The 22,249-nt window shown below is 67.3% G+C and overlaps 1 protein-coding gene across 1 annotated transcript in view; it reads left to right on the top strand.

Annotated features, from left to right (window-relative positions):
* LOC140405519 (nck-associated protein 5-like) overlaps positions 1-22,249 on the top strand; it is a 49,143-nt gene that overhangs the window by 17,668 nt on the left and 9,226 nt on the right. The window contains exon 4 of the mRNA XM_072494067.1: positions 18,100-18,178. Within this exon, the coding sequence (XP_072350168.1) occupies positions 18,100-18,178 (79 nt within the window). The remainder of the gene's footprint in view (positions 1-18,099; positions 18,179-22,249) is intronic.

Here is a 22,249-nt window from a genome sequence, read left to right as displayed (position 1 = left end):
GCGGCGCTCCCTCAGCACTGACCCTCCCACAGTGCGGCGCTCCCTCAGCACTGACCCTCCCACAGTGCGGCGCTCCCTCAGCACTGACCCTCCCACAGTGCGGAGCTCCCTCAGCACTGATCCTCCCACAGTGCGGAGCTCCCTCAGCACTGACCCTACCACAGTGCGGAGCTCCCTCAGCACTGACCCTCCCACGGTGCGGAGCTCCCTCAGCACTGACCCTCCCGCGGTGCGGAGTTCCCTCAGCACTGACCCTCCCTCAGCACTGACCCTCCCACAGTGCGGAGCTCCCTCAGCACTGACCCTCCCACAGTGCGGAGTTCCCTCAGCACCGACCCTCCCGCAGTGCGGCGCTCCCTCAGCACCGACCCTCCCGCAGTGCGGAGCTCCCTCAGCACTGACCCTCCCACAGTGCGGAGCTCCCTCAGCACTGACCCTCCCACAGTGCGGAGTTCCCTCAGCACTGACCCTCCCACAGTGCGGCGCTCCCTCAGCACTGACCCTCCCACAGTCCGGCGCTCCCTCAGCACCGACCCTCCCGCAGTGCGGAGCTCCCTCAGCACTGACCCTCCCACAGTGCGGAGCTCCCTCAGCACTGACCCTCCCACAGTGCGGCGCTCCCTCAACACTGACCCTCCCATGGTGAAGAGCTCCCTCAGCACTGACCCTCCCACAGTGCGGCGCTCCCTCAGCACTGACCCTCCCACAGTGCGGCGTTCCCTCAGCACCGACACTCCCACAGTGCGGAGCTCCCTCAGCACTGACCCTCCCACAGTGTGGCGTTCCTTCAGCACTGACCCTCCCACAGTGCGGCGCTCCCTCAGCACTGACCCTCCCACAGTGCGGCGTTCCCTCAGCACCGACCCTCCCACAGTGCGGAGCTCCCTCAGCACCGACCCTCCCACAGTGCGGCGTTCCTTCAGCACTGACCCTCCCACAGTGCGGCGCTCCCTCAGCACTGACCCTCCGACAGTGCGGCGCTCCCCCAGCACTGACCCTCCCACGGTGCAGAGCTCCCTCAGCACTGACCCTCCCACAGTGCGGAGCTCCCTCAGCACTGACCCTCCCACAGTGCGGCGCTCCCTCAGCACTGACCCTCCCACAGTGCGGAGCTCCCTCAGCACCGACCCTCCCACGGTGCAGAGCTCCCTCAGCACCGACCCTCCCACAGTGCGGCGCTCCCTCAGCACCGACCCTCCCACAGTGCGGCACTCCCTCAGCACTGACCCTCCCACTGTGCGGTGCTCCCTCAGCACTTACCCTCCCACAGTGCGGTGCTCCCTCAGCACTGATCCTCCCACAGTGCGGAGCTCCCTCGGCACTGACCCTCCCACAGTGCGGCGCTCCCTCAGCACTGACCCTCCCACAGTGCGGCGCTCCCTCAGCACTGACCCTCCCACAGTGCGGAGCACCCTCAGCACTTACCCTCCCACAGTGCGGTGCTCCCTCAGCACTGATCCTCCCACAGTGTGGAGCTCCCTCAGCACTGACCCTCCCACAGTGCGGCACTCCCTCAGCACCGACCCTCCCACAGTGCGGCGCTCCCTCAGCACTGACCCTCCCACAGTGCGGAGCTCCCTCAGCACTGACCCTCCCACAGTGCAGTGCTCCCTCAGCACCGACCCTCCCACAGTGCGGAGCTCCCTCAGCACTGATCCTCCCACAGTGCGGAGCTCCCTCGGCACTGACCCTCTCACAGTGCGGAGCTCCCTCAGCACTGACCCTCCCACAGTGCGGTGCTCCCTCAGCACTGACCCTCCCACAGTGCGGAGCACCCTCAGCACTTACCCTCCCACAATGCGGCGCTCCCTCAGCACTGACTCTCCCACAGCGCGGCACTCCCTCAGCACTGAACCTCCCACAAAGCGGCGCTCCGTCAGCACTGACCCTCCCACAGTGCGGCGCTCCCTCAGCACTGACCCTCCCACAGTGCGGCGCTCCCTCAGCACTGACCCTCCCACAGTGCGGAGCTCCCTCAGCACTGACCCTCCCACAGTGCGGCGCTCCCTCAGCACTGACCCTCCCGCAGTGCGGAGCTCCCTCAGCACTGACCCTCCCACAGTGCGGCGCTCCCTCAACACTGACCCTCCCACGGTGCAGAGCTCCCTCAGCACTGACCCTCCCACAGTGCGGCGCTCCCTCAGCACTGACCCTCCGACGGTGCAGAGCTCCCTCAGCACTGACCCTCCCACAGTGCGGCGCTCCCGCAGCACTGACCCTCCCACAGTGCGGAGCTCCCTCAGCACTGACCCTCCCACAGTGCGGAGCTCCCTCAGCACTGACCCTCCCACAGTGCGGAGCTCCCTCAGCACTGACCCTCCCACAGTGCGGCGCTCCCTCAGCACTGACCCTCCCACAGTCCGGCGCTCCCTCAGCACCGACCCTCCCGCAGTGCGGAGCTCCCTCAGCACTGACCCTCCCACAGTGCGGAGCTCCCTCAGCACTGACCCTCCCACAGTGCGGAGTTCTCTCAGCACTGACCCTCCCACAGTGCGGCGCTCCCTCAGCACTGACCCTCCCACAGTGCGGAGCTACCTCAGCACTGACCCTCCCACAGTGCGGAGCTCCCTCAGCACTGACCCTCCCACAGTGCGGCGCTCCCTCAGCACTGACCCTCCCACAGTGCGGCGTTCCCTCAGCACCGACCCTGCCACAGTGCGGAGCTCCCTCAGCACTGACCCTCCCAGGGCGGAGCTCCCTCAGCACTGACCCTCCCACAGTGCGGAGCTCCCTCAGCACTGACCCTCCCACAGTGCGGCGCTCCCTCAGCACTGACCCTCCCACAGTGCGGCGCTCCCTCAGCACTGACCCTCCCACAGTGCGGCGTTCCCTCAGCACCGACCCTCCCACAGTGCGGAGCTCCCTCAGCACTGACCCTCCCAGGGCGGAGCTCCCTCAGCACTGACCCTCCCACAGTGCGGAGCTCCCTCAGCACTGACCCTCCCACAGTGCGGCGCTCCCTCAGCACTGACCCTCCCACAGTGCGGAGCTCCCTCAGCACTGACTCTCCCACAGTGCGGAGCTCCCTCAGCACTGACCCTCCCACAGTGCGGCGCTCCCTCAGCACCGACCCTCCCACAGTGCGGCGCTCCCTCAGCACTGACCCTCCCACAGTGCGGCGCTCCCTCAACAACGACCCTCCCACAGTGCGGCGCTCCCTCAGCACTGACCCTCCCACAGTGCGGCACTCCCTCAGCACTGACCCTCCCACAGTGCGGCACTCCCTCAGCACTGACCCTCCCACAGTGCGGCACTCCCTCAGAACTGACCTCCCATAGTGCGGCTCTCCCTCAGCACTGACCCTCCCACAATGCGGCGCTCCCACAGCACTGACCCTCCCACAATGCGGCGCTCCCTCAGCACTGACCCTCCCACAATGCGGCGCTCCCTCAGCACTGACTCTCCCACAGCGCGGCACTCCCTCAGCACTGAACCTCCCACAAAGCGGCGCTCCGTCAGCACTGACCCTCCCACAGTGCGGCGCTCCCTCAGCACTGACCCTCCCACAGTGCGGCGCTCCCTCAGCACTGACCCTCCCACAGTGCGGAGCTCCCTCAGCACTGACCCTCACACAGTGCGGCGCTCCCTCAGCACTGACCCTCCCGCAGTGCGGAGCTCCCTCAGCACTGACCCTCCCACAGTACGGCGCTCCCTCAACACTGACCCTCCCACGGTGAAGAGCTCCCTCAGCACTGACCCTCCCACAGTGCGGCGCTCCCTCAGCACTGACCCTCCCACGGTGCAGAGCTCCCTCAGCACTGACCCTCCCACAGTGCGGCGCTCCCTCAGCACTGACCCTCCCACAGTGCGGAGCTCCCTCAGCACTGACCCTCCCACAGTGCGGAGCTCCCTCAGCACTGACCCTCCCACAGTGCGGAGCTCCCTCAGCACTGACCCTCCCACAGTGCGGCGCTCCCTCAGCACTGACCCTTCCACAGTGCGGCGCTCCCTCAGCACCGACCCTCCCGCAGTGCGGAGCTCCCTCAGCACTGTCCCTGCCTCAGCACTGACCCTCCCACAGTGCGGAGCTCCCTCAGCACTGACCCTCCCACAGTGCGGCGCTCCCTCAGCACTGACCCTCCCACAGTGCGGCGCTCCCTCAGCACTGACCCTCCCACAGTGCGGCGCTCCCTCAGCACTGACCCTCCCACAGTGCGGCGCTCCCTCAGCACTGACCCTCCCATAGTGCGGAGCTCCCTCAGCACTGACCCTCCCACAGTGCGGAGCTCCCTCAGCACTGACCCTCCCACAGTGCGGAGCTCCCTCAGCACTGACCCTCCCACAGTGCGGAGCTCCTCAGCACTGACCCTCCCACAGTGCGGCGTTCCCTCAGCACTGACCCTCCCACAGTGCGGAGCTCCCTCAGCACTGACCCTCCCACAGTGCGGAGTTCCCTCAGCACTGACCCTCCCACAGTGCGGCGCTCCCTCAGCACTGACCCTCCCACAGTGTGGAGCTCCCTCAGCACTGACCCTCCCACAGTGCGGAGTTCCCTCAGCACTGACCCTCCCACAGTGCGGCGCTCCCTCAGCACTGACCCTCCCACAGTGCGGAGCTCCCTCAGCACTGATCCTCCCACAGTGCGGAGCTCCCTCAACACTGACCGTACCACAGTGCGGAGCTCCCTCAGCACTGACCCTCCCACAGTGCGGAGCTCCCTCAGCACTGACCCTCCCGCGGTGCGGAGTTCCCTCAGCACTGACCCTCCCTCAGCACTGACCCTCCCACAGTGCGGAGCTCCCTCAGCACTGACCCTCCCACAGTGCGGCGTTCCCTCAGCACCGACCCTCCCGCAGTGCGGCGCTCCTCAGCACCGACCCTCCCGCAGTGCGGAGCTCCCTCAGCACTGACCCTCCCACAGTGCGGCGCTCCCTCAGCACTGACCCTTACACAGTGCGGAGGTCCCTCAGCACTGACCCTCCCACAGTGCGGAGTTCCCTCAGCACTGACCCTCCCACAGTGCGGCGCTCCCTCAGCACTGACCCTCCCACAGTGCGGCGCTCCCTCAGCACCGACCCTCCCGCAGTGCGGAGCTCCCTCAGCACTGACCCTCCCACAGTGCGGAGCTCCCTCAGCACTGACCCTCCCACAGTGCGGAGTTCCCTCAGCACTGACCCTCCCACAGTGCGGCGCTCCCTCAGCACTGACCCTCCCACAGTGCGGAGCTCCCTCAGCACTGACCCTCCCACAGTGCGGAGCTCCCTCAGCACTGACCCTCCCACAGTGCGGCGCTCCCTCCGCACTGACCCTCCCACAGTGCGGCGTTCCCTCAGCACCGACCCTCCCACAGTGCGGAGCTCCCTCAGCACTGACCCTTCCAGGGCGGAGCTCCCTCAGCACTGACCCTCCCACAGTGCGGAGCTCCTCAGCACTGACCTCCCACAGTGCGGCGCTCCCTCAGCACTGACCCTCCCACAGTGCGGCGCTCCCTCAGCACTGACCCTCCCACAGTGCGGAGCTCCCTCAGCACTGATCCTCCCACAGTGCGGAGCTCCCTCAGCACTGACCCTACCACAGTGCGGAGCTCCCTCAGCACTGACCCTCCCACGGTGCGGAGCTCCCTCAGCACTGACGCTCCCGCGGTGCGGAGTTCCCTCAGCACTGACCCTCCCTCAGCACTGACCCTCCACAGTGCGGAGCTCCCTCAGCACTGACCCTCCACAGTGCGGAGTTCCCTCAGCACCGACCCTCCCGCAGTGCGGCGCTCCCTCAGCACCGACCCTCCCGCAGTGCGGAGCTCCCTCAGCACTGACCCTCCCACAGTGCGGAGAGCTCCCTCAGCACTGACCCTCCCACAGTGCGGAGTTCCCTCAGCACTGACCCTCCCACAGTGCGGCGCTCCCTCAGCACTGACCCTCCCACAGTCCGGCGCTCCCTCAGCACCGACCCTCCGCAGTGCGGAGCTCCCTCAGCACTGACCCTCCCACAGTGCGGAGCTCCCTCAGCACTGACCCTCCCACAGTGCGGAGTTCCCTCAGCACTGACCGGCCCACAGTGCGGCGCTCCCTCAACACCGACCCTCCCACAGTGCGGCGCTCCCTCAGCACTGACCCTCCCACAGTGCGGAGCTCCCTCAGCACTGACCCTCCACAGTGCGGCGTTCCCTCAGCACTGACCCTCCCACAGTGCGGAGCTCCCTCAGCACTGACCCTCCCACAGTGCGGCGCTCCCTCAGCACTGACCCTCCCACAGTGCGGCTCTCCCTCAGCACTGACCCTCCCACGGTGCGGCGCTCCCTCAGCACCGACCCTCCCGCAGTGCGGAGTTCCCTCAGCACTGACCCTCCCACAGTGCGGCGCTCCCTCAGCACTGACCCTCCCACAGTGCGAGCTGCCTCAGCACCAACCCTCCCACAGTGCGGCGCTCCCTCAGCACTGACCCTCCCACGGTGCGGAGCTCCCACAGCACTGACCCTCCCACAGTGCGGCGCTCCCTCAGGACTGACCCTCCCACAGTGCGGAGTTCCCTCAGCACTGACCCTCCCACAGTGCGGCGCTCCCTCAGCACTGACCCTCCCACAGTGCGAGCTCCCTCAGCACTGATCCTCCCACAGTGCGGAGCTCCCTCAGCACTGACCCTACCACAGTGCGGAGCTCCCTCAGCACTGACCCTCCCACGGTGCGGAGCTCCCTCAGCACTGACCCTCCCGCGGTGCGGAGTTCCCTCAGCACTGACCCTCCCTCAGCACTGACCCTCCCACAGTGCGGAGCTCCCTCAGCACTGACCCTCCCACAGTGCGGCGTTCCCTCAGCACCGACCCTCCCGCAGTGCGGCGCTCCCTCAGCACCGACCCTCCCGCAGTGCGGAGCTCCCTCAGCACTGACCCTCCCAACAGTGCGGCGCTCCCTCAGCACTGACCCTTACACAGTGCGGAGCTCCCTCAGCACTGACCCTCCACAGTGCGGAGTTCCCTCAGCACTGACCCTCCCACAGTGCGGCGCTCCCTCAGCACTGACCCTCCCACAGTGCGGCGCTCCCTCAGCACCGACCCTCCCGCAGTGCGGAGCTCCCTCAGCACTGACCCTCCCACAGTGCGGAGCTCCCTCAGCACTGACCCTCCCACAGTGCGGAGTTCCCTCAGCACTGACCCTCCCACAGTGCGGCGCTCCCTTAGCACTGACCCTCCCACAGTGCGGAGCTCCCTCAGCACTGACCCTCCCACAGTGCGGAGCTCCCTCAGCACTGACCCTCCCACAGTGCGGCGCTCCCTCCGCACTGACCCTCCCACAGTGCGGCGTTCCCTCAGCACCGACCCTCCCACAGTGCGGAGCTCCCTCAGCACTGACCCTCCCAGGGCGGAGCTCCCTCAGCACTGACCCTCCCACAGTGCGGAGCTCCCTCAGCACTGACCCTCCCACAGTGCGGCGCTCCCTCAGCACTGACCCTCCCACAGTGCGGCGCTCCCTCAGCACTGACCCTCCCACAGTGCGGAGCTCCCTCAGCACTGATCCTCCCACAGTGCGGAGCTCCCTCAGCACTGACCCTACCACAGTGCGGAGCTCCCTCAGCACTGACCCTCCCACGGTGCGGAGCTCCCTCAGCACTGACCCTCCCGCGGTGCGGAGTTCCCTCAGCACTGACCCACCCTCAGCACTGACCCTCCCACAGTGCGGAGCTCCCTCAGCACTGACCCTCCCACAGTGCGGAGTTCCCTCAGCACCGACCCTCCCGCAGTGCGGCGCTCCCTCAGCACCGACCCTCCCGCAGTGCGGAGCTCCCTCAGCACTGACCCTCCCACAGTGCGGAGCTCCCTCAGCACTGACCCTCCCACAGTGCGGAGTTCCCTCAGCACTGACCCTCCCACAGTGCGGCGCTCCCTCAGCACTGACCCTCCCACAGTCCGGCGCTCCCTCAGCACCGACCCTCCCGCAGTGCGGAGCTCCCTCAGCACTGACCCTCCACAGTGCGGAGCTCCCTCAGCACTGACCCTCCCACAGTGCGGAGTTCCCTCAGCACTGACCCTCCCACAGTGCGGCGCTCCCTCAACACCGACCCTCCCACAGTGCGGCGCTCCCTCAGCACTGACCCTCCCACAGTGCGGCACTCCCTCAGCACTGACCCTCCCACAGTGCGGCACTCCCTCAGCACTGACCCTCCCACAGTGCGGCACTCCCTCAGAACTGACCTCCCATAGTGCGGCTCTCCCTCAGCACTGACCCTCCCACAATGCGGCGCTCCCACAGCACTGACCCTCCCACAGTGCGGCGCTCCCTCAGCACTGACCCTCCGACGGTGCAGAGCTCCCTCAGCACTGACCCTCCCACAGTGCGGCGCTCCCTCAGCACTGACCCTCCCACAGTGCGGAGCTCCCTCAGCACTGACCCTCCCACAGTGCGGAGCTCCCTCAGCACTGACCCTCCCACAGTGCGGAGCTCCCTCAGCACTGACCCTCCCACAGTGCGGCGCTCCCTCAGCACTGACCCTCCCACAGTCCGGCGCTCCCTCAGCACCGACCCTCCCGCAGTGCGGAGCTCCCTCAGCACTGACCCTCCCACAGTGCGGAGCTCCCTCAGCACTGACCCTCCCACAGTGCGGAGTTCTCTCAGCACTGACCCTCCCACAGTGCGGCGCTCCCTCAGCACTGACCCTCCCACAGTGCGGCGCTCCCTCAGCACTGACCCTCCCACAGTGCGGCGCTCCCTCAGCACTGACCCTCCCACAGTGCGGCGCTCCCTCAGCACTGACCCTCCCACAGTGCGGAGCTACCTCAGCACTGACCCTCCCACAGTGCGGAGCTCCCTCAGCACTGACCCTCCCACAGTGCGGCGCTCCCTCAGCACTGACCCTCCCACAGTGCGGCGTTCCCTCAGCACCGACCCTCCCACAGTGCGGAGCTCCCTCAGCACTGACCCTCCCAGGGCGGAGCTCCCTCAGCACTGACCCTCCCACAGTGCGGAGCTCCCTCAGCACTGACCCTCCCACAGTGCGGCGCTCCCACAGCACTGACCCTCCCACAGTGCGGCGCTCCCTCAGCACTGAACCTCCCACAGTGCGGCGTTCCCTCAGCACCGACCCTCCCACAGTGCGGAGCTCCCTCAGCACTGACCCTCCCAGGGCGGAGCTCCCTCAGCACTGACCCTCCCACAGTGCGGAGCTCCCTCAGCACTGACCCTCCCACAGTGCGGCGCTCCCTCAGCACTGACCCTCCCACAGTGCGGAGCTCCCTCAGCACTGACTCTCCCACAGTGCGGAGCTCCCTCAGCACTGACCCTCCCACAGTGCGGCGCTCCCTCAGCACCGACCCTCCCACAGTGCGGCGCTCCCTCAGCACTGACCCTCCCACAGTGCGGCGCTCCCTCAACACGACCCTCCACAGTGCGGCGCTCCCTCAGCACTGACCCTCCCACAGTGCGGCACTCCCTCAGCACTGACCCTCCCACAGTGCGGCACTCCCTCAGCACTGACCCTCCCACAGTGCGGCACTCCCTCAGAACTGACCTCCCATAGTGCGGCTCTCCCTCAGCACTGACCCTCCCACAATGCGGCGCTCCCACAGCACTGACCCTCCCACAATGCGGCGCTCCCTCAGCACTGACCCTCCCACAATGCGGCGCTCCCTCAGCACTGACTCTCCCACAGCGCGGCACTCCCTCAGCACTGAACCTCCCACAAAGCGGCGCTCCGTCAGCACTGACCCTCCCACAGTGCGGCGCTCCCTCAGCACTGACCCTCCCACAGTGCGGCGCTCCCTCAGCACTGACCCTCCCACAGTGCGGAGCTCCCTCAGCACTGACCCTCCCACAGTGCGGCGCTCCCTCAGCACTGACCCTCCCGCAGTGCGGAGCTCCCTCAGCACTGACCCTCCCACAGTGCGGCGCTCCCTCAACACTGACCCTCCCACAGTGCGGAGCTCCCTCAGCATTGACCCTCCCACACTGCGGCACTCCCTCAGCACTGACCCTCCCACAGTGCGGAGCTCCCTCAGCACTGACCCTCCCACAGTGCGGCGCTCCCTCAGCACTGACCCTCCCACAGTGCGGAGCTCCCTCAGCACTGACCCTCCCACAGTGCGGAGCTCCCTCAGCACTGACCCTCCCACAGTGCGGAGCTCCCTCAGCACTGACCCTCCCACAGTGCGGCGCTCCCTCAGCACTGACCCTTCCACAGTGCGGCGCTCCCTCAGCACCGACCCTCCCGCAGTGCGGAGCTCCCTCAGCACTGTCCCTGCCTCAGCACTGACCCTCCCACAGTGCGGAGCTCCCTCAGCACTGACCCTCCCACAGTGCGGCGCTCCCTCAGCACTGACCCTCCACAGTGCGGCGCTCCCTCAGCACTGACCCTCCCACAGTGCGGCGCTCCCTCAGCACTGACCCTCCCACAGTGCGGCGCTCCCTCAGCACTGACCCTCCCATAGTGCGGAGCTCCCTCAGCACTGACCCTCCACAGTGCGGAGCTCCCTCAGCACTGACCCTCCCACAGTGCGGAGCTCCCTCAGCACTGACCCTCCCACAGTGCGGAGCTCCCTCAGCACTGACCCTCCCACAGTGCGGCGTTCCCTCAGCACTGACCCTCCCACAGTGCGGAGCTCCCTAAGCACTGACCCTCCCACAGTGCGGAGTTCCCTCAGCACTGACCCTCCCACAGTGCGGCGCTCCCTCAGCACTGACCCTCCCACAGTGTGGAGCTCCCTCAGCACTGACCCTCCCACAGTGCGGAGCTCCCTCAGCACTGACCCTCCCACAGTGCAGAGCTCCCTCAGCACCGACCCTCCCACAGTGCGGAGCTCCCTCAGCACTGACCCTCCCAGGGCGGAGCTCCCTCAACACCGACCCTCCCACAGTGCGGAGCTCCCTCAGCACTGACTCTCCCACAGTGCGGAGCTCCCTCAGCACTGACCCTCCCACAGTGCGGCGCTCCCTCAGCACCGACCCTCCCACAGTGCGGCGCTCCCTCAGCACTGACCCTCCCACAGTGCGGCGCTCCCTCAACACCGACCCTCCCACAGTGCGGCGCTCCCTCAGCACTGACCCTCCCACAGTGCGGCACTCCCTCAGCACTGACCCTCCCACAGTGCGGCACTCCCTCAGCACTGACCCTCCCACAGTGCGGCACTCCCTCAGAACTGACCTCCCATAGTGCGGCTCTCCCTCAGCACTGACCCTCCCACAATGCGGCGCTCCCTCAGCACTGACCCTCCCACAATGCGGCGCTGCCTCAGCACTGACCCTCCCACAATGCGGCGCTCCCTCAGCACTGACTCTCCCACAGCGCGGCACTCCCTCAGCACTGAACCTCCCACAAAGCAGCGCTCCGTCAGCACTGACCCTCCCACAGTGCGGCGCTCCCTCAGCACTGACCCTCCCACAGTGCGGAGCTCCCTCAGCACTGACCCTCCCACAGTGCGGCGCTCCCTCAGCACTGACCCTCCCGCAGTGCGGAGCTCCCTCAGCACTGACCCTCCCACAGTGCGGCGCTCCCTCAACACTGACCCTCCCACGGTGCAGAGCTCCCTCAGCACTGACCCTCCCACAGTGCGGCGCTCCCTCAGCACTGACCCTCCCACGGTGCAGAGCTCCCTCAGCACTGACCCTCCCACAGTGCGGCGCTCCCTCAGCACTGACCCTCCCACAGTGCGGAGCTCCCTCAGCACTGACCCTCCCACAGTGCGGAGCTCCCTCAGCACTGACCCTCCCACAGTGCGGAGCTCCCTCAGCACTGACCCTCCCACAGTGCGGCGCTCCCTTAGCACTGACCCTTCCACAGTGCGGCGCTCCCTCAGCACCGACCCTCCCGCAGTGCGGAGCTCCCTCAGCACTGTCCCTGCCTCAGCACTGACCCTCCCACAGTGCGGAGCTCCCTCAGCACTGACCCTCCCACAGTGCGGCGCTCCCTCAGCACTGACCCTCCCACAGTGCGGCGCTCCCTCAGCACTGACCCTCCCACAGTGCGGCGCTCCCTCAGCACTGACCCTCCCACAGTGCGGCGCTCCCTCAGCACTGACCCTCCCATAGTGCGGAGCTCCCTCAGCACTGACCCTCCCACAGTGCGGAGCTCCCTCAGCACTGACCCTCCCACAGTGCGGAGCTCCCTCAGCACTGACCCTCCCACAGTGCGGAGCTCCCTCAGCACTGACCCTCCCACAGTGCGGCGTTCCCTCAGCACTGACCCTCCCACAGTGCGGAGCTCCCTCAGCACTGACCCTCCCACAGTGCGGAGTTCCCTCAGCACTGACCCTCCCACAGTGCGGCGCTCCCTCAGCACTGACCCTCCCACAGTGTGGAGCTCCCTCAGCACTGACCCTCCCACAGTGCGGAGCTCCCTCAGCACTGACCCTCCCACAGTGCAGAGCTCCCTCAGCACTGACCCTCCCACAGTGCGGCGTTCCCTCAGCACCGACCCTCCCACAGTGCGGAGCTCCCTCAGCACTGACCCTCCCACAGTGTGGCGTTCCTTCAGCACTGACCCTCCCACAGTGCGGCGCTCCCTCAGCACTGACCCTCCCAAAGTGCGGCGTTCCCTCAGCACTGACCCTCCCACAGTGCGGCGCTCCCTCAGCACTGACCCTCCCACAGTGCGGCGCTCCCTCAGCACTGACCCTCCCACAGTGCGGCGCACCCTCAGCACTGACCCTCCCACAGTGCGGCGCTCCCTCAGCACTGACCCTCCCACAGTGCGGAGCTCCCTCAGCACTGACCCTCCCACAGTGCGGCGCTCCCTCAGCACTGACCCTCCCACAGTGCGGCGCTCCCTCAGCACCGACCCTCCCACAGTGCGGCACTCCCTCAGCACTGACCCTCCCACAGTGCGGCGTTCCCTCAGCACCGACCCTCCCACAGTGCGGAGCTCCCTCGGCACCGACCCTCCCACAGTGCGGCGCTCCCTCAGCACTGACCCTCCCACAGTGCGGCGCTCCCTCAGCACTGACCCTCCCACAGTGCGGCGCTCCCTCAGCACTGACCCTTCCACAGCACTGACCCTCCCACAGTGCGGCGCTCCCTCGGCACCGACCCTCCCACAGTGCGGCGCTCCCTCAGCACTGACCCTCCCACAGTGCGGCGCTCCCTCAGCACTGACCCTCCCACAGTGCGGAGCTCCCTCAGCACTTACCCTCCCACAGTGCGGTGCTCCCTCAGCACTGACCCTCCCACAGTGCGGCGCTCCCTCAGCACTGACCCTCCCACAGTGCGGCGCTCCCTCAGCACTGACCCTCCCACAGTGCGGCGCTCCCTCAGCACTGACCCTCCCACAGTGCGGAGCTCCCTCAGCACTGATCCTCCCACAGTGCGGTGCTCCCTCAGCACTGACACTCCCACAGTGCGGCGTTCCCTCAGCACTGACCCTCCCACAGTGCGGCGCTCCCTCAGCACTGACCCTCCCACAGTGCGGAGCTCCCTCAGCACTGACCCTCCCACAGTGCGGCGCTCCCTGAGCACTGACCCTCCCACAGTGCGGTGCTCCCTCAGCACTGACCCTCCCACAGTGCGGCGCTCCCTCAGCACTGACCCTCCCACAGTGCGGAGCTCCCTCAGCACTGACCCTCCCACAGTGCGGCGCTCCCTCAGCACTGACCCTCCCACAGTGCGGCTCTCCCTCAGCACTGACCCTCCCATAGTGCGGCACTCCCTCAGCACTGACCCTCCCACGGTGCGGAGCTCCCTCAGCAGTGACCCTCCCACAGTGCGGAGTTCCCTCAGCACTGACCCTCCCACAGTGCGGCGCTCCCTCACCACTGACCCTCCCACAGTGCGGAGCTCCCTCAGCACTGACCCTCCCACAGTGCGGAGCTCCCTCAGCACTGACCCTCCCACAGTGCGGCGCTCCCTCAGCACTGACCCTCCCACAGTGCGGATCTCCCACAGCACTGACCCTCCCACAGTGCGGTGCTCCCTCAGCACTGACCCTCCCACAGTGCGGCGTTCCATCAGCACCGACCCTCCCACAGTGCGGAGCTCCCTCAGCACTGACCCTCCCACAGTGCGGCGTTCCCTCAGCACTGACCCTCCCACAGTGCGACGCTCCTTCAGCACTGACCCTCCCACAGTGCAGCGCTCCCTCAGCACTGACCCTCCCACAGTGCGGCGCTCCCTCAGCACTGACCCTCCCACAGTGCGGCGCTCCCTCAGCACTGACCCTCCCACAGTGCGGCGCACCCTCAGCACTGACCCTCCCACAGTGCGGCGCTCCCTCAGCACTGACCCTCCCACAGTGCGGAGCTCCCTCAGCACTGACCCTCCCACAGTGCGGCGCTCCCTCAGCACTGACCCTCCCACAGTGCGGCGCTCCCTCAGCACCGACCCTCCCACAGTGCGGCACTCCCTCAGCACTGACCCTCCCACAGTGCGGCGTTCCCTCAGCACCGACCCTCCCACAGTGCGGAGCTCCCTCAGCACTGACCCTCCCACAGTGCGGAGCTCCCTCAGCACTGACCCTCCCACATTGCGGCGCTCCCTCAGCACTGACCCTCCCACAGTGCGGAGCTCCCTCAGCACTGACTCTCCCACAGTGCGGAGCTCCCTCAGCACTGACCCTCCCACAGTGTGGAGCTCCCTCAGCACTGACCCTCCCACAGTGCGGCGCTACCTCAGCACCGACCCTCCCACATTGCGGCGCTCCCTCAGCACTGACCCTCCCACAGTGCGGCGCTCCCTCAACACCGACCCAGTGCGGCGCTCCCTCAGCACCGACCCTCCCACATTGCGGCGCTCCCTCAGCACTGACCCTCCCACAGTGCGGCGCTCCCTCAACACCGACCCTCCCACAGTGCGGCGCTCCCTCAGCACTGACCCTCCCACAGTGCGGAGCTCCCTCAGCACTGACCCTCCCACAGTGCGGCGCTCCCTCAGCACTGACCCTCCCACAGTGCGGCGCTCCCTCAGCACTGACACTCCCACAGTGCGGAGCTCCCTCAGCACCGACCCTCCCACAGTGCGGAGCTCCCTCAGCACTGACCCTCCCACAGCACTGACCCTCCCACAGTGCGGCGCTCCCTCAACACCGACCCTCCCACAGTGCGGCGCTCCCTCAGCACTGACCCTCCCACAGTGCGGAGCTCCCTCAGCATTGACCCTCCCACAGTGCGGTGCTCCCTCAGCACTGACCCTCCCACAGTGCGGCGCTCCCTCAGCACCGACCCTCCCACAGTGCGGCGCTCCCTCAGCACCGACCCTCCCACAGTGTGGAGCTCCCTCAGCACTGACCCACCCACAGTGCGGAGCTCCCTCAGCACTGACCCTCCCACAGTGCGGAGCTCCCTCAGCACCGACCCTCCCACAGTGTGGAGCTCCCTCAGCACTGACCCACCCACAGTGCGGAGCTCCCTCAGCATTGACCCTCCCACACTGCGGCACTCCCTCAGCACTGACCCTCCCACAGTGCGGAGCTCCCTCAGCACTGACCCTCCCACAGTGCGGCGCTCCCTCAGCACTGACCCTCCCACAGTGCGGCGCTCCCTCAGCACCGACCCTCCCGCAGTGCGGCGCTCCCTCAGCACCGACCCTCCCACAGTGCGGAGCTCCCTCAGCACTGACCCTCCCACAGTGCGGCGCTCCCTCAGCACCGACCCTCCCGCAGTGCGGCGCTCCCTCAGCACCGACCCTCCCACAGTGCGGCGCTCCCTCAGCACCGACCCTCCCGCAGTGCGGCGCTCCCTCAGCACTGACCCTCACACAGTGCGGCGCTCCCTCAGCACTGACCCTCCCACAGTGCGGCGCTCCCTCAGCACTGACCCTCACACAGTGCGGCGCTCCCTCAGCACTGACCCTCCCACAGTGCGGCGCTCCCTCAGCTCTGACCCTCCCACAGTGCGGCGCTCCCTCAGCACTGACCCTCCCACAGTGCGGCGCTCCCTCAGCACTGACCCTCCCACAGTGCGGCGCTCCCTCAGCACTGACCCTCCCACAGTGCGGAGCTCCCACAGCACGGACCCTCCCACAGTGCGGGGCTCCCTCAGCACTGACCCTCCCACAGTGCGGCGCTCCCTCAGCACTGACCCTCCCACAGTGCGGATGTCCCTCAGCACTGACCCTCCCACAGTGCGGCTCTCCCTCAGCACTGACCCTCCCACAGTGCGGAGCTCCCTCAGCACTGACCCTCCCACAGTGCGGCGCTCCCTCAGCACCAACCCTCCCGCAGTGCGGCGCTCCCTCAGCACCGACCCTCCCGCAGTGCGGCGCTCCCTCAGCACCGACCCTCCCACAGTGCGGCGCTCCCTCAGCACCGACCCTCCCACAGTGCGGCACTACCTCAGCACTGACCCTCCCACAGTGTGGAGCTCCCTCAGCACTGACCCACCCACAGTGCGGAGCTCCCTCAGCATTGACCCTCCCACACTGCGGCACTCCCTCAGCACTGACCCTCCCACAGTGCGGAGCTCCCTCAGCACTGACCCTCCCACAGTGCGGCGCTCCCTCAGCACTGACCCTCCCGCAGTGCGGCGCTCCCTCAGCACCGACCCTCCCACAGTGCGGCGCTCCCTCAGCACCGACCCTCCCACAGTGCGGCGCTCCCTCAGCACCGACCCTCCCACAGTGTGGAGCTCCCTCAGCACTGACCCACCCACAGTGCGGAGCTCCCTCAGCATTGACCCTCCCACACTGCGGCACTCCCTCAGCACTGACCCTCCCACAGTGCGGAGCTCCCTCAGCACTGACCCTCCCACAGTGCGGAGCTCCCTCAGCACTGACCCTCCCACAGTGCGGCGCTCCCTCAGCACCGACCCTCCCACAGTGCGGCGCTCCCTCAGCACCGACCCTCCCACAGTGTGGAGCTCCCTCAGCACTGACCCACCCACAGTGCGGAGCTCCCTCAGCACTGACCCTCCCACAGTGCGGAGCTCCCTCAGCACCGACCCTCCCACAGTGTGGAGCTCCCTCAGCACTGACCCACCCACAGTGCGGAGCTCCCTCATCATTGACCCTCCCACACTGCGGCACTCCCTCAGCACTGACCCTCCCACAGTGCGGAGCTCCCTCAGCACTGACCCTCCCACAGTGCGGCGCTCCCTCAGCACTGACCCTCCCACAGTGCGGCGCTCCCTCAGCACCGACCCTCCCGCAGTGCGGCGCTCCCTCAGCACCGACCCTCCCACAGTGCGGAGCTCCCTCAGCACTGACCCTCCCACAGTGCGGCGCTCCCTCAGCACTGACCCTCCCGCAGTGCGGCGCTCCCTCAGCACCGACCCTCCCACAGTGCGGCGCTCCCTCAGCACTGACCCTCCCACAGTGCGGAGCTCCCTCAGCACTGACCCTCCCACAGTGCGGAGCACCGTCAGCACTGACCCTCCCACAGTGCGGAGCTCCCTCAGCACTGACCCTCCCACAGTGCGGAGCTCCCTCAGCACTGACCCTCCCACAGTGCGGAGCTCCCTCAGCACTGACCCTCCCACAGTGCGGAGCTCCCTCAGCACTGACCCTCCCACAGTGCGGAGCTCCCACAGCACGGACCCTCCCACAGTGCGGGGCTCCCTCAGCACTGACCCTCCCACAGTGCGGCGCTCCCTCAGCACTGACCCTCCCACAGTGCGGAGCTCCCTCAGCACTGACCCTCCCACAGTGCGGTGCTCCCTCAGCACTGACCCTCACACAGTGCGGAGCTCCCTCAGCACCGACCCTCCCACAGTGCGGAGCTCCCTCAGCACCGACCCTCCCACAGTGCGGAGCTCCCTCAGCACTGACCCTCCCACAGTGCGGCGCTCCCTCAGCACTGACCCTACCACAGTGCAGCGCTCCCTCAGCACTGACCCTCCCACAGTGCGGCGCTCCCTCAGCACTGACCCTCCCACAGTGCGGCGCTCCCTCAGCACTGACCCTCCCACAGTGCGGAGCTCCCTCAGCACTGACCCTCCCACAGTGCGGCGCTCCCTCAGCACTGACCCTCCCACAGTGCGGAGCTCCCTCAGCACTGACCCTCCCACAGTGCGGCGCTCCCTCAGCAATGACCCTCCCACAGTGCGACGCTCCCTCAGCACTGACCCTCCCACAGTGCGGAGCTCCCTCAGCACTGACCCTCCCACAGTGCGGTGCTCCCTCAGCACTGACCCTCCCACAGTGCGGAGCTCTCTCAGCACTGACCCTCCCACAGTGCGGCGCTCCCTCAGCACTGAGCCTCCCTTGCGTTTCGGTGGGTGATGTGTTGAGTTAATCTGTCCATTGCTTGCTGCAGGTAGAAGATGCCTCTGCCAAATACGACATCACCTCCGACGAAAGCCTGACCGAGATCCTGGCCACTCAAAGCTTCATAGGTACGTCCGCGTGCGACACCGCGAGTCCCACATTCTCCCCCACTCCCCGTGGGAGCGAGTCCCACATTCTCCCTCACTCCCCGTGGGAGCGAGCCCCACATTCTCCCCCACTCCCCGTGGCAGCGAGTCCCACATTCTCCCTCACTCCCCGCGGGACCGAGTCCCACATTCTCCCCACTCCCCGCGGGACCGAGTCCCACATTCTCCCCACTCCCCGTGGGAGCGAGCCCCACATTCTCCAACACTCCCCGCGGGACCGAGTCCCACATTCTCCCCACTCCCCGTGGGAGCGAGCCCCACATTCTCCAACACTCCCCGCGGGACCGAGTCCCACATTCTCCCCACTCCCCGTGGGAGCGAGTCCCACATTCTCCAACACTCCCCGTGGGAGCGACTCCCACATTCTCCCCACTCCCCGTGGGAGCGAGTCCCACATTCTCCAACACTCCCCGCGGGACCGACTCCCACATTCTCCCCACTCCCCGTGGGAGCGAGTCCCACATTCTCCAACACTCCCCGTGGGAGCGACTCCCACATTCTCCTCCACTCCCCGCGGGAGCGAGTCCCACATTCTCCCCCACTCCCCGCGGGAGCGAGTCCCACATTCTCCAACACTCCCCGTGGGAGCGACTCCCACATTCTCCCCCCACTCTCCGCGGGAGCGAGTCCCACATTCTCCCCACTCCCCGCGGGAGCGAGTCCCACATTCTCCCCCACTCCCCGCGGGAGCGAGTCCCACATTCTCCCCCACTCCCCGTGGGAGCGAGTCCCACATTCTCCCCCACTCCCCGTGGGAGCGAGTCCCACATTCTCCCTCACTCCCCGTGGGAGCGAGTCCCACATTCTCCCCCACTCCCCGCGGGAGCGAGTCCCACATTCTCCCCCACTCCCCGCGGGAGCGAGTCCCACATTCTCCCTCACTCCCCACGGGAGCGAGTCCCACATTCTCCCCCACTCCCCGCGGGAACGAGTCCCACATTCTCCCCCACTCCCCGCGGGAACGTGTCCCACATTCTCCCCCACTCCCCGCAGGAGCGAGTCCCACATTCTCCCCCACTCCCCGCGGGAGCCAGTCCCACATTCTCCCCCACTCCCCGTGGGAGCGAGTCCCACATTCTCCCCACTCCCCGAGGGAGCGAGTCCCACATTCTCCCCCACTCCCCGCGGGAGTGAGTCACATATTCTACCCCGCTCCCCGCAGGAGCAAGTCCCACATTCTCCCCCACTCCCCGCGGGAGCGAGTCCCACATTCTCTCCCCACTCCCCGCGGGAGCGAGTCCCACGTTCTCCCCACTCCCTGTGGGAGCCAGTCACACATTCTCCCCCACTCCCCGTGGGAGCGAGTCCCACATTCTCCCCCACTCCCCATGGGAGCGAGTCCCACATTCTCCCCCACTCCCCGCGGGAGTGAGTCCCACATTCTCCCCCCACTCCCCGTGAGAGCGAGTCCCACATTCTCCAACACTCCCCGTGGGAGCGACTCCCACATTCTCCTCCACTCCCAATGGGAGCGAGTCCCACATTCTTCCCCACTCCCCGCGGGAGCGAGTCCCACATTCTCCCCCACTCCCCGTGGGAGCGAGTCCCACAGTGCTCCGAGTGTGTGTCTAACCGAGGGATACGGAGACCGGGACTGTGCACGGTGCTCCGAGTGTGGGTCTGACCGAGGGATACGGAGACCGGGACTGTGCACGGTGCTCCGAGTGTGGGTCTGACCGAGGGACAAGGAGACCGGGACTGTGCACGGTGCTCCGAGTGTGGGTCTGACCGAGGGATACGGAGACCGGGACTGTGCACGGTGCTCCGAGTGTGGGTCTGACCGAGGGACACGGAGACCGGGACTGTGCACGGTGCTCCGAGTGTGGGTCTGATCGAGGGACACGGAGACCGGGACTGTGCACTGTGCTCCGAGTGTGGGTCTGACCGAGGGACACCGAGACCGGGACTGTGCACGGTGCTCCGAGTGTGGGTCTGACCGAGGAACACGGAGACCGGGACTGTGCACGTTGCTCCGAGTGTGGGTCTGACCGATGGATATGGAGACCGGGACTGTGCACGGTGCTCCGAGTGTGGGTCAGACCAAGGGATATGGAGACCGGGACTGTGCATGGTGCTCCGAGTGTGGGTCTGACCGATGGATATGGAGACCGGGACTGTGCATGGTGTTCAGAGTGTGGGTCTGACCGAGGGATACGGAGACCGGGACTGCGAACAGTGCTCCGAGTGTGGGTCTGACCGAGGGATACGGAGACCGGGACTGTGCACGGTGCTCCGAGTGTGGGTCTAACCGAAGGACACGGAGACCGGGACTGTGCACGGTGCTCCGAGTGTGGGTCTGACCGAGGGATACGGAGACCGGGACTGTGCACGGTGCTCCGAGTGTGGGTCTAACCGAGGGACAGGGAGACCGGGACTGTGCACGGTGCTCCGAGTGTGGGTCTGACCGAGGGACAGGGAGACCGGGACTGTGCACGGTGCTCCGAGTGTGCGTCTAACCGAGGGACAGGGAGACCGGGACTGTGCTCCGAGTGTGGGTCTGACCGAGGGACACGGAGACCGGGACTGTGCACGGTGCTCCGAGTGTGGGTCTGACCGAGGGACACGGAGACCGGGACTGTGCACGGTGCTCCGAGTGTGGGTCTAACCAAGGGATGTGGAGACCGGGACTGTGCACGGTGCTCCGAGTGTGGGTCTGACCGAGGGACACGGAGACCGGGACTGTGCACGGTGCTCCGAGTGTGGGTCTAGCCGAGGGACAGGGAGACCGGGACTGTGCTCCGAGTGTGAGTCTGACCGAGGGACACGGAGACCGGGACTGTGCACGGTGCTCCGAGTGTGGGTCTGACCGAGGGACACGGAGACCGGGACTGTGCACGGTGCTCCGAGTGTGGGTCTGACCGAGGGATACGGAGACCGGGACTGTGCACGGTGCTCCGAGTGCGGGTCTGACCGAGGGACACGGAGACCGGGACTGTGCACGGTGCTCCGAGTGTGGGTCTGACCGAGGGATACGGAGACCGGGACTGTGCACAGTGCTCCGAGTGTGTGTCTGACCGAGGGATACGGAGACTGGGACTGTGCACGGTGCTCCGAGTGTGGGTCTGACCGAGGGACGCGGAGACCGGGACTGTGCACGGTGCTCCGAGTGTGTGTCTGACCGAGGCATACGGAGACCGGGACTGTGCACGGTGGTCCGAGTGTGGGTCTGACCGAGGGTTACGGAGACCGGGACTGTGCACGGTGCTCCGAGTGTGGGTCTGACCGAGGGACACGGAGACCGGGACTGTGCACGGTGCTCCGAGTGTGGGTCTGATCGAGGGACACGGAGACCGGGACTGTGCACGGTGCTCCGAGTGTGGGTCTGACCGAGGGACATGGAGACCGGGACTGTGCACGGTGCTCCGAGTGTGGGTCTGACCGAGGGACACGGAGACCGGGACTGTGCACGGTGCTCCGAGTGTGGGTCTGACCGAGGGATACGGAGACCGGGACTGTGCACGGTGCTCCGAGTGTGGGTCTGACCGAGGGACACGGAGACCGGGACTGTGCACGGTGCTCCGAGTGTGGGCCTGACCGAGGGACACGGAGACCGGGACTGTGCATGGTGCTCCGAGTGTGGGTCTGACCGAGGGACACGGAGACCGGGACTGTGCACGGTGCTCCGAGTGTGGGCCTGACCGAGGGGCACGGAGACCGGGACTGTGCACGGTGCTCCGAGTGTGGGTCTAACCGAGGGATACGGAGACCGGGACTGTGCACGGTGCTCCGAGTGTGGGTCTGACTGAGGGATACGGAGACCGGGACTGTGCACGGTGCTCCGAGTGTGGGTCTGACCGAGGGACACGGAGACCGGGGCTGTGCACGGTGCTCCGAGTGTGGGCCTGACCGAGGGACACGGAGACCGGGACTGTGCACGGTGCTCCGAGTGTGGGTCTAACCGAGGGATACGGAGACCGGGACTGTGCAGGGTGCTCCGAGTGTGGGTCTGACCGAGGGATACGGAGACCGGGACTGTGCACGGTGCTCCGAGTGTGGGTCTGACCGAGGGTCACGGAGACCGGGACTGTGCAC

This window comes from Scyliorhinus torazame, chromosome X, assembly GCF_047496885.1.
Source record: "Scyliorhinus torazame isolate Kashiwa2021f chromosome X, sScyTor2.1, whole genome shotgun sequence".
NCBI classification, from domain to species: domain Eukaryota; kingdom Metazoa; phylum Chordata; class Chondrichthyes; order Carcharhiniformes; family Scyliorhinidae; genus Scyliorhinus; species Scyliorhinus torazame.
This window is presented reverse-complemented; position numbering and strand designations above follow the sequence as displayed.